At 49.3% G+C, this 12,629-nt stretch overlaps 1 protein-coding gene across 1 annotated transcript; it reads right to left on the reverse strand.

The window, feature by feature from the left end:
* Nucleotides 1-3,501: 3,501 nt before the first annotated feature.
* On the reverse strand, nt 3,502-6,580 carry LOC125556199 (purine permease 3-like). The gene is made up of 2 exons (XM_048718981.1): nt 5,711-6,580; nt 3,502-4,001 (listed from the first exon to the last, which is right to left on the reverse strand). Exons 1-2 carry the CDS (start codon nt 6,509-6,511, stop codon nt 3,669-3,671), a joined length of 1,134 nt encoding a protein of 377 aa, XP_048574938.1. The 5' UTR covers nt 6,512-6,580; the 3' UTR covers nt 3,502-3,668.
* Between the last annotated feature and the right edge of the window lie 6,049 nt (nt 6,581-12,629).

Genomic DNA, 12,629 nt, shown 5'->3' on the forward strand with positions numbered 1-12,629 from the left:
GGGCTTGGACGGAACAGGCGATGAAAACGAGGCCTGGAGTACCGCACAACGGAGGAAACAGACCTCCTACGTTTGGAACGGGGTCCTGTTGATCTGGAGGGGTCTGGCGTACCGTAAAACGGAGGAAACAGACCTCCTACGGTCGAAACGGGGGTCCTATTCATCGGGAGGGGTGTGGCGTACCGCAAAACGGAGGAAACAGACTTGTGTTCGAGCGCTACTGTCGAAACGGGGGTCCTGTTCATCGGGAGGGGTGTGGCGTACCGTAAAACGGGACTCCACGGGATACTGTTCATCTCCACCATCGACCCCCTCCAGCCTCCACGAGCAACTGTTCATCCACCGTCGACCTCCTCCAGCCTCCACCTGCGACTGTTCATCCACGGGCTCCTGTTCATCCAGCCTCCACTGCGCGCTACTCCACCGGCTACTTTTCAACCAGCCCTCTCCACGGGCTCCTGTTCAACCACCCCTCCATGGGCTACTGTTCATCCTGCCATCCACCGTCTACTGTTCATCCTGCCCTCCACGGGCGCCTGTTCATCCAGCCCCAACCGGCTCGATCGACCGGAGTCCTGTTCATCCAGAGGCAACACCACGGGGTCCTGTTCATCCACCCCCACCGGGAACTGTTCATCCACCCCCCCGCAACGCTCACTGTTCATCCAGAGGCAGTATCGATTGGCTTCAGTTAGCAGCAGTAGCGAAGGAATTGCTCGATCGGGTTCAGTTAACAGCCATCGATCGATCGCTTGGGTTCAGTAACGCGTAGCCTACAGTGCAATCGCTCGGGTTCAGTTAGAGCCCAACGCCTCGCTCGGGTTCAGTTAGAGCCAATGCCTCGCACACACTCGCGTACGTGTACGAGAGAAGCGCGCATCGCTCGGCCCTCGACCTCCCACTGTAACCGGGAACTCCCCGAAATTTTCCTCGCCCTCGCTTCTACCATGTTTTTTTCCGTCATGGACGGCCCAAAGTATGTCATGCAGCTGCGTCTCCGGCCCGCCCAGGACGAAAAGCCCATTTTCTGTCAAGATTTTTTGTCATAGAAGTAGGAGCCCACCACATCTATGATGATACCGGGTTTTGTCACAATTATCGTCATAGAAGTGTCATATGTATGACAGAATTTTTTTTGTTCGGCCCAAAATGTCACGGATGTGTCTTTTTTTTGTAGTGGTGGACATATCCGTTCGTTGCGGCTCTGTCCTCTCGGGAGCGGCGGAGTGTAATGCGGACTGCCATTGCCTCATCCAACCCGCACGGGATGACACCCCGGTCGACGGATCCGGACTAGCCGGAGTCCGATCCGCTGCCTGCCATGCCGGAGAAGGCCGGAAACCGCCGGAGGTGAGCTCGCGTGGCGGAGGGGAGTGAATTGAAGTGGCTAGGGTTGGTCCGGCGAGCGGGTGGGGACGAATATATGTGGGTTGGGTGGGCCAGCATGGGTCGGGTCCGACGTGGCGGGCGTGCCCCCATATCTGCACCATATTTGGGCTGGATATGAGGGGTCCCGGTCAGCCCGAGCATTTGAGGCATGTTTGAAACATCCGCCTGGATCGAAAAATCATGATCGGTCAGTGACCGGGCAGCCTGCCCGGGTCCACAAGCCCGGGGGTGCGCCCCCAGGGCACGCATGGCAGGCTTGTCGCTCCCTCGTGACTCTCCAGGTCTTCTCCCGAAGCTTTTAGGGTCCCTTCTGGTCCAGAAAAAATCATCAAAAAGTTTCGTATCGTTTGGACTTCGTTTGATACTGATTTCCTGAAATGCCAAAAACAACAACTGACACCAGGCACTAGATTAATAGGTTAGTCCCCAAAAATGATATATTACATATAATCGCATAATAAACATTCAAGATGATACTATAATAGCATGGAACAATCAAAAATTATAGATACGTTGAAGACGTATCAATCGTTAGGGAAAAGCAAGCAAGTGGAGGCTTGATAGAAGATTTTTCCTGTGGTTCGTCTATCCAACTCAATATTGATGGAGGCTTCGAATTACAGATATTTTAGGATCACAGAGATCCCGGTTGCGAGGTCAACATGGAATCCATGAAGGAGCAACCAACCTGTTCCACCATTGCTTACAACCACGAAAGTCTAACCTCACTCGGGGGTAGATTTTCCCGAAGTAGGCGATCTATGGTGGAAAGTACGAACTTCTTGGCTCCTTCACACACCTAGCCGATCTAGTATGCGCACACCGTTCAAAATTAACAAGATGAGCTTGCTTGGTGTGGAATTCCATGCTCTTGTGCTTCAAAAGACAATTCGTCTGGGTCACTCTCAAGATGGATATTTGGACCGAAGGGGTTGGGGTGATGAGCAAGGAGAGAGATTAAATATCAAATGATTGGCTTGAAATTTGAAGTAGAAAGAGCCTTGAACTTAGCACTAGACAATTCTCTCATAGAAAAATTGATTTGAATGGAAGCTTCGAGTAAACTGGTGGGAAAGGGCGGGGTATATATAGGTTGGACCATGTGACATTTAAACACCATTTTGCGCAGTTCGGCTCTACGAATGATTGGCTCGGAAGCTCCGAGCAAAACTAAAGGAGGTTACTCGAAGTAGCTCGGAGGGTCCGACCCAATAATCATTTGCAGGCTTCGAGTGACCTACAACACATCTGTGCACACTTAAGCTATTATTCAGAATTTTCGATGAAGGATGGTTTGGCGAATCCAGTCAAGCCAAGAAGAGCAAACAAGTGCACCAGACAATCCAAGTACCGATGACATGGAGGCTCCGAGTGATTTAGGTTGAGCAATGACTATCCCTAGATTCCACATAGAAGTGGATCAGAGGCTCTGAGTAGTGTGAACTGTGAAGTCAGAGAGATATAGCAGAAAAAATGGGAGTCTTTTTTATTCTTTCAAGTTTGATCTCTAAGCACATATGAGAAAGAAACTCAACTTAGCAACCTCGATCACCTTTTGATAGTATTGGGACTTCTACGAACTCAACGTGATCTTGGATCACTAAAATGTAAAAGCTAAGCCTTGAGTCTTGTCAACACTTGTCCGTTTTAAAGTAGGGATCACCAACCATTTCCCTTGTTGCATCTTTTGGGACCTAATATCAAATGGACTTTATAAATCATCAATCCCGTGAGATATATGTTACATTAACGACCAAAATCCACCTGGGGGTTGAAGATGCACTTTTAGACCCCTTGGCGCAACCCCTTCCGTGATTTAAAATATGGACATATATAAGTGTCCATTGACCATGACAACTACAATTCCCCCCTGTACTATTTGTCTAATCCAAATATCCAATTCACATGCTGCACCGGGGAACCATTCATCAACAGAAAAAACACAAAAATCGATTTGATCTTATCATAAGATTTTTCAAGATCTACCATAAAGAGTAAATCACTATCCTTTCTCGTACTGATCTCATGCAAAGACTCATGAAGATCCCACCATCTAGATATATCTGCCTTTAATAAAGGTCGTTTGAACTGGAGCAACCACTTTATGTGCCGGACTAATAGTTCTATTATTTACTACCTTAGTGATCCATTTAGAAATCACATCAAGCAAACATATAGGCCTATACAATAATATTTTACCAGATATCAGTTTTTTGGCAACAAAGTAATTCGTAGTTCAATATAGGAATATCATATTGAATACATGCATGTATGATCATCTAAGGGTCCAAATGCTCCGTATTCAATGGTTTGTCAGAGTGTTGCGCCTTGGCTCGGATCTCTCCATATAAGTAGGAGACGAAGCCCCAGAGGGATAGCGCGAGGGCGACACCTTTGGTACCGTTGAATGGCTCATGGAAGAATAGGACAGCAAGCACCTCAGTCACTGGGATGAGCACGGTCATGATGACACCGGCGAGCAGCGCTGAGCCATAGAAGATGGCACCAATGGTGCCGAGGAAGAAGAACTGGTACACAATGGCCGAGGCGGCCAGCAGTAGGTAGTAGCCAATCTGGCCGAGCCCGAACTCCCGGGCTTCTCTTGGGATAGCCTGCATATGATTCGCGCGTTAAAATTATATATCTTCATTGAAAATCATCAATCTTTTGTAATGAAGTACATGATATACTTGAACTTCTATCTCCTCCGAGAGAAAAAAAAATCTAAGTCACAGTCGGCTAAGATTTCAAGTCTTAGTCTATCTTATGAATTTGTTGGTCTAAAAAATGTCCAGTGTGTAATACTTTGTACATCCAGAACAAAAATGTATGCAATGTTTATTCCTAGAGCCTGAAGGATGCACAACTTTGTACATGCCACAAAATCAAATCAATGGTGCTCGGTGTCGATTGAAACGTAAGAAAAAACAGTCGGCTAAGACTTAGTAAAACCAAAAAGTAAATTGAAAAGAATAACTCGCACCACATGCTGATGAACTATGTGAATTGTGAAGTACTATCAAGTAACTAAGGTTAGGTCCATGAAAAAATCGACACGCATAGGTCCGTAAACTTGCAAAAACCAAGTTCTTTGCAAGAAAGCAAATACACCATCTTTCCCCGCTTGGTTGTACGCGTAGCTTTCCCCTGTACATGCATACGTCCCGTACTTTTCGACGCCAAAAACTCATCGCTCTATGCTATGCAAAGCTACTACACGCAAAGGCGCTCTCGTATTTCCCAATCACGACATCATCTACACGGCTAGCGTTTTCCCATCCGAGAAAGACGTAATAAGTATGGACTAGTTGTCCAATGATTGGATTTTGCCGGATGAGCATAGATATACGTACGTACAGTCTAGTACACGTCGCGCAAGTTGCCACGGCAAGGTTCAAATCTACATCACTGGCATTTATGGTTTCTGCGGTCGTTTCTAGGCACTTTCTTGCAGTCGCGGATTTTATTGGCGCTATGAGAATATTGGTACGTAGAGTAGTGTCCTATCTTTCAGAAACGTGCTCCTTTGGGAAAGCGCTAAACTTTCGATCAACGAAGATCTACGTTTCTTAGTGGGCCAAAATAGTTTACCATATCTGTGTAATTTTTCGTCTCTGCTTTTTACCTAGTAGTCTTACAATTGCATCACTTGGATGATGACATGAAGGAACTCCGTTCGTTCTGTTCATGCTTTGCTGTTCCTACCAGAAATGATAACGTTGTCGTGAACAGTTCGAAAATGCGATTGTTATTTACTGATCTTAGTAGAGTTAATTGCTGTTAGATGGATTTTGAACTATCTTTGCCCCCTAGGTTGTACGCATAGCTTTCCCTATACACATGTTCATCCGGCAGAAACACGCAGCAACTGACACGCTCTTCGATGAGGTCGAAGGGAAGATGGATGCGGAGGCCGGCGTGGAGGAGCCGGAGCTGCTGCTGCCGGCCATATACCCGGAGCCAGGCGCGGAGATAGTGGACATCTTTGACGACGGTTAGGGTAGTATAGGTTATTGATCTACGTAATACGCGGATTTCATCGTTTGCATGATTTTGTATAGATTTAAGGTTAGAGTATGAGGTATCCGGATACAAATGAGCAAATCTGAGGCTTGATCGGTCACAGACGAGTCCGTCCGAGCACGTCCGCGGACGATTTGAGAGATCGGATTTGCTGTCCACGACCGTAGATGATCTTATGCGCTTCTGCTGTGAGCCGGCAGTCCAAGTTCTACTGTAGCAGCAGTACAAGAAAGTTTACGTGCGACTATAACAAGTTAACAACAGCAGGAGAAAAACAGCTGCGGGCTGAAAAACTTACGTGGAAATCGTTGTTCACAAGCATCCCGACCGCACTGAAGGCCGTGGCGGTGAACCCGATGACGATCTGCATCTCCATGACGAGGGTGTACGTGACGGCCGCGCCGGTCCTCGCCGCGTGCTTCGCTTGGCTGAGCTCCATGACGGGCAGCATGAGGCCGTAGAGCGCCGCGGCGCCCAGCGTCATGCCGAACCCGGCGGAGTACTGCGCCCGCGTCACCCCCGCGGGGCGGTCACCTCCGGCGTTCATCCCCAGCATGGCGGCGCCGACGCTGAGCAGCACCACGGCGTTCACGGAGAAGGCCGTGAACCGCTGGCGCACGAGCAGCAGCGCGAAGGCGGCCGTGAAGGCCAGCTGCGTGGAGATGAGGATGGAGGAGGTGGACACCGGGAGGTAGGCCAGCCCGTAGGCGTAGAGGAGGTCGTCGAGGCCGGTCATGAAGCCGACGGCGACGGTCGCGGCCAGGAGGCGGGGCGACATGAGGAAGAGCGGCGCGACAGAGCCGCGGTCTTTGTGACTCCGGCGACGGGAGAGGAAGGAGGCGCTGAGCGGCGCGAGCAGGAGCGGCCACCCGGCGGTCTGGAGCAGGCTGGAGAGCCACTTACGGGTCCCGCCGTGGAGGAAGTAGGCGCGGAGGAGGAGCGGGCCGAACGCCGAGCCGACGACCATGAGGAGGAAGTTGATGACGAGGAGGGGGTTGAGGCGGAGCGGTTTAGCGGCGTCGCTGGGGAGCTGCTTGGCGCTGCCGTTCTTGCATGGTTGCTGCTGCGCGCGGCGCGGGCCTGTTGCTTCCACCTCCATGACCGAGGTGGCCGGCCGGCCGGCTGATCTCGATCGAGGTTTGGGAGGGAGGGAAGCTGCCCGGCTCTAGCTAGAACGAAGGTGCGTACAGAGTGTGAGTACGTGCGCTAGCTATATACTGCCTCGAGATGCAAAAGCGTTGGCGTTCTCGGCGTGCCGTACGATACGATGTGTTTTTCTTCAAGAGGGATGGTGGTCGTTGTTCTAGAACAATCAACATGAGATAAGGTCCCTGCGAGAGCTAGCGCATCCGGTGCTCCTGTGTCCTTGCGTGCACGCGGTACTCTCGATACCGCAACGCTCTGATAAATCATGGAAAACTAGCTTAACACAGAGCATGCATGCATTTTTCTTTTTTGCGAGGGAAACACACATGCATTTGTCATGGACCAACAAATTATATTGCCTAACCACGTCAAACTACTGTTGTTATGCTCACATATATTGTCGGAAAATTTCTTGCTAAACCTTGGTGCATAATGCATTGCACCCATAATAAACAGTAAAATGTAGAACGACTACTGAAATCTAGTGTCGATAGTGACAATGGGTGTTTCTTATAGGCAATTTGTATGCCTAAGTTCTTTGGGCCTAGGCGCTCTGGTGTTTTGCTCTGACGATCACCCTTGATGCTGCATTTGTCTTGTCCCTATCCCCAACCTCTAGTGTCTTTTCTTACTTTTTTTTTCTTTTTTTCTTTTTTTTCCTCTTTGGGGTTTCATTCAATTTTCCCCCATTAACCAAAAATGTTAGTTTTTGGATCCGGTTTTCCTTATAAACCGGACTAACTCTTTTCTTCTTTATGAAATGCAGGAACCCCTGCCCTCGCATGAGGTTTCTCAAAAAAAAAGAGATAGTAACAATGGCCTTTTCTTATAGCCATTTTGAATTGGTCACTCTACAAAGTTAGGTTTGCCAATCTTATCTCCGGACCTATGTATCAGAACTAATAAAGTGAAATTCATGAACATTGTATACACCATTTATTTTAGTTTCTGTAGATATAGCTCTTGTGGGGTCTAGAACACCGACTGCATTGCCCCGAAGGGCTCGATCTAGAGGGATACTACTTGGGGTTAAGTGCGAAACATTAGAAGTAGTAAATGTGGTATATGGAGATTTTGCCGTCAAATTTCGTGTGAGGTCAAAAATTGATGGATTCAGATGGGCTTTGGTAGCGGTATATGGCGCAGCTCAACCTGAATTTAAATATGATTTTCTTGCAGACCTGGTGAGAATCTATGGGGATGAAAGGTTGCGTATTCTTGTGGGGGAAGATTTTAACACAATTAGAAAACGCGAAGAGAAAATAATGACAGCTTCGATGGAAGATGGTCATTCATGTTTAATATGATCATTGAGAGTCTCGATTTGAGGGAGATTGACCTTAGAGCATCTCCAGCCGCGCTCCCAGAAAGGCCTCCCCAGGTGGTTTTTTCGCGCCGGCGCAGAAAAATCGGCCCAGTCGCGCCCCAGGAGCCCGATTTTCGCCGGCCTGGCCCGAATTTAGCGCCGGCGGACCCAGGCCGAACCCGGCGCGCTGGGGGACGTTCGGGGGCGCCGGGGCGAGCGGTTTTGGCGCGAAAGAGCCGCGGGCCCGCGGCGTCAGCGACACCGTGTGTCTTCATCCCCGAACGCCTCGGTTTCCCGCGGGGAATCAATGGCAAGGCTGCCGCCGGCTAGCCTTACCATTGATTCCTCACGGGGGGCGCGCCGACGCCTCCCCTCCCTCGCACGCGTACACACGGGGCGACGCCGCTGTATAAGCCGGTGGCCTCCCTCGCCTCTGGCCACACTAGCCACACCAGCCCTAGCCCGCCGTCTACCTCTCCCGAGCGCCGCCGCCGAGTCCTCCCTCTCCTCCCTCCCTCTCCCGATGGCCGAGCGATTCCTCGGAGATGAGGCCGCGGCCAACGGCTTCAGTCGCCGCTCGCTCCGCGAACAGGAGTCTTGGCTCCTATTCCAGGCGAACATCCCGGCGCCGTCGGACATGCGCGCCGGGCCAACGGGGTGGAGACTCAGCAACGGGGGAGTGCCCATTCTCCCGTTGCCCGACGCCGTGGTGAAACCGGGCTACTTCGCCGACGAGGTCGACGTCGTGTGCGCCTCCCTCACCGACGCCCAGCTCGCCCTTCCCGAGTACGTTGCCGACAACATAGCGGCGTGGACGACGTACTTCCAGCACCGGCAGCAGCAGAGGATGGCGTCCATCAACGGTGCGCCGGTGGTGGGCGAACCGAAGAATAGCGAGGGACGCCACCTGTGGTGGGGTGTCCCCGGCCGCACCCTCGAGGGCGTTCTGACGTACCTCGAGGGCGGCAACGACCCGCCGTTGGCATACCCCCGGCGAGGGTGGCCGCCACGGCCACGGCTCACCGCCGACGCGACGGGCAATGGTTGCCTAGGAGGTTCGGCGCCTCCTCTTCTTCCTCCTCCCGCTCTTCCTCACACTTGTCCGACGCTCCGGCGCTGCTCAGCGTCAAGGCCGAGCCCGCGGTGGAGACGCCGCTCGGCCGGCGCACTCGCAGCGCCAGCATCATCATCAATGAGGGTGGCCGACGCGCCCCCTCGTCGGCTCCTCCGCGCTTCGTCAAGCCCAAGACGAAGCCGGGCCTGGCGCTGGTGAAGACGGAGCCGGGCCTCCCCGCGGTGAAGACGGAGCACGGCGGCGACGTCGAGCTCGACGACGACGCGGCCCTAGAATGGGCGCGCGCGGACTCCTTGAAGATGTCGAGGGAGCGCCAGTGCGCCGCCCTGCGGCGATTCGCGCAGCGCGGCCGGGGCCGCGACGAAGGAGGAATCATCGTCATCGAGGACAGCGACGACGACGACGCCGCGCCGCCGCACCAGCCCGCATAGGCGACGCCGGTCAGGGGTCCAACAGGGACGGCCTTGTCAAGGAGGAGAAGCCGGACGACGACGGCGACTACTCCGCTTTTAGCCAGTTCTTTTTTTAATTATATATATTATGTAATAAAAACCCGCTTTTTAAATGTAATATATGCCGAACTTCGCCGAACTTTGAACTTTGCTATATTTTTTAATTTTTTTGAACGCGCCTGGGATGGCCCTGGGGCCGGCGGCTGGGACCAACTTGGCCCCAGGCCGATTTTTTGCGCCGGCTCACCCCCAGGGGCGATTTTAGGCGCCCCTTGGGGGGCCAACGGCTGGAGATGCTCTTACTGGTAGACAGTTTACGTGGGCGAACACATTACCGGTTCCAACATGTGAGAAGTTGGACCGGGTGCTCACCAATATAGAGTGGGAATAAAAGTTTCCTTTGGTAACGGTACATGCGCTTCAAAGAGCAATCTCTGATCATACACTGTTGTTGGTCGACACGGGTGAAGCGACCCATGTGGGAAACAAAAACATTTTCTCTTTTGAATTAGGATGGTTCGAGAGGGAAGGCTTCATGGATCTCATTGCTAGAGAATGGGCCAAGGAGTGAGGTGGGTTCTAGTGGTGATAGATGGCAAAATAAAATTCGACACTTGCGCCAGTTCTTGAGGGGCTGTGCCAAATATCAGACTGGGATATACAAAGTGGAAAAAGAGAGACTTACACAAGTTATAAATGAGTTAGATCTGAAAGCCGAGTCTAACGTTTTTAATGTGTCGGATCAGACTGTTAACAATGAGGTTGAGTAGAAGTTGTGTGCTCTTCTTAAAGAGGAAGAGATGAAATGGGCTCTCCGAGCTAAGGTGACAAAGGTCATCCAAGGTGATGGCAACACCCAGTTCTTCCACATGATAGCAAATGGGAAACATAGAAAGAAGAAAATAATCCAGCTTGAATAGGACGAGGGTACAATTGTAGGGCATGAGAACCTAAAGTTGTACATCTCCAATTATTATAAGAAACTTTTTGGGGCCCTCGAAGATAGTTTTTGTGTCACTTGATGAACGTGCAGTTGGGGACATACCTCTGCTCAACACAGACGAAAACAAAGTTTTGTCTGCTCCATTCACTGAGAAAGAGGTGTTTGACACGGTAACAAAAATGAAACAGAATAAGTCTCCTGGACCTGATAGGTTCCTAGCAGAGTTTTACAAGGAATGTTGGCATATCATTAAGGGGATATCTTATGCTTATGTTCCATGAGTTGTTCAACGGACATTTACAACTTATTCACCTAAACTTTGGAACAATAATGTTGTTGCCAAAGAAGGAGGAGGTTGTGCGCATTGAGTAGTTAAGGCCGATATGTCTACTCAATGTGAGCTTCAAAATCTTTACCAAGGTTGGCACGAATAGGTTGACAAGGATTGCCCATTTGGTGGTGCAAACAACCCAGACGGCTTTCATGTCAGGGAGACACATCCTAGAAGGGGTTGTTGTCTTACATGAAACTCTTCACGAAATCCATTCGAAGAAACTGGACGGGGTTATATTCAAAGTGCATTTCGAGAAAGTGTATGATAAGGTCAAATGTCCCTTTCTCCAACAAGCCTTATGCATGAAGGGGTTCAATGAAGCCTGGAGGAAACATGCGGAATCCTTTATTCAGAAAGGTGGTGTTGGGATTAAGGTGAATGATGACACATGCCATTATTTCCAGACGCAAAACGGCTTAAGACAGGGAGACCCGATGTATCCTGTTTTGTTCAACATAATAGCGGATATGTTGGCAGTTCTTATCAGTCGAACTAAAGAGAATGGCCAAGTAGGAGGACTAGTTCCACATCTTATGGATGGGGGAGTGTCCATACTACAATACGCAGATGGCATAATTATTTCATGGAACATGATCTCGTAAAAGCTAGAAATATGAAGCTAGTGCTTTGTTTATTTGAAGAATTGTCGGGACCCAAAATTAACTTTAACAAGAGCGGACTATTCTATTTTGGGAGAGCCAAAGAGGAACACGATGCATACAGACAATTTTTGGGTTGCGAAATGGGTTCCCAACCGTTTAGTTATCTAGGGATTCCAATTCACCATAGCAAATTATCGAATAAGGAGTGGAAGTGCATTGAAATTGATTGGAAAAAGGCTAAGCTGCTGGAAGGGCAAGTTTATGTCTTATGGGGGTTGGCTTGTGCTGATAAACCTAGTTCTGACTAGTTTGCTAATGCTCCTTCTATCCTTCTTTGAAGTACCGGCAGGGGTACGGAAAAGATTAGAGTCTTATCGATCTCGCTTCTTTTGGCAATATGATGAGGTTAAGACAAAATACAGATTGGCCAGATGGCATATAATTTGCAGATCCAAAGACCAAGGTGGGTTAGGGATCGAGAACTTAGAAGTTAATAGATGCCTTCTTAGCAAATGGCTATTCAGATTATCTGTTGAGACCGAGGGTACATGGGTAAATTTTTTGCGTAATAAGGTTACCGCTAGACCTAATGACTCGCCGTTTTGGAAGGGGTAAAGGAGGATTAAAGAAACCTTTTTTCAGAGAGTGAAATTTATCATTGGTAATAGTAACACGACTAGATTATGGGAAGATGCATGGTTTGAGAGACACCTTTAGCCTTACAATATCTTACTCTGTATAATATTGTACAACGTAAGGAAGCATATGTCACTATAGTATTACAATCAGTCCTTCTTAATATCCAATTTAGGAGGTCTCTAGTTGGGGAATGTTGGAACTCGTGGCTAGACTTGGTCTGTAGGTTGATGGATGTTCAACTTTTTGACCAGTCATATGCCACTCACTAGAAGTTATCTATGAATGGTAGTTTCTCGGTGAAATCTTTGTACTTGGACCTAATTGACTCCGGGTCAATCCCGAGATCACTTCATATCTGGAAGATTAAAGTTCCGCTTAGAATTAAAATCTTCATGTGGGTTGTCCACAAGGGAGTGATCTTAACCAAGGATAACTTGGTAAAGCGAAGATGTGTAGGCAGTTTTCAATGTTGTTTTTGCGACCAGGATGAAACTGTACAACACATTTTTCTCGATTGTCCATTAGCCAAACTTCTATGGCGTACCTTACATATAACCTTCAACATTAATCCTCCAATAGTATTAACGCGTTATTTAGGACGTGGCTAAATGGAGTGGATTCAAATATTGCGGGACATATTCGGACAGCGATATTATAGTATTTTGGGCTATATGAAACTGCAGAAATAATATGATCTTTAACGAGAAAAAACTTTATCAA

Source organism: Triticum urartu, chromosome 5 (assembly GCF_003073215.2).
Source record: "Triticum urartu cultivar G1812 chromosome 5, Tu2.1, whole genome shotgun sequence".
NCBI classification, from domain to species: Eukaryota; Viridiplantae; Streptophyta; class Magnoliopsida; order Poales; family Poaceae; genus Triticum; species Triticum urartu.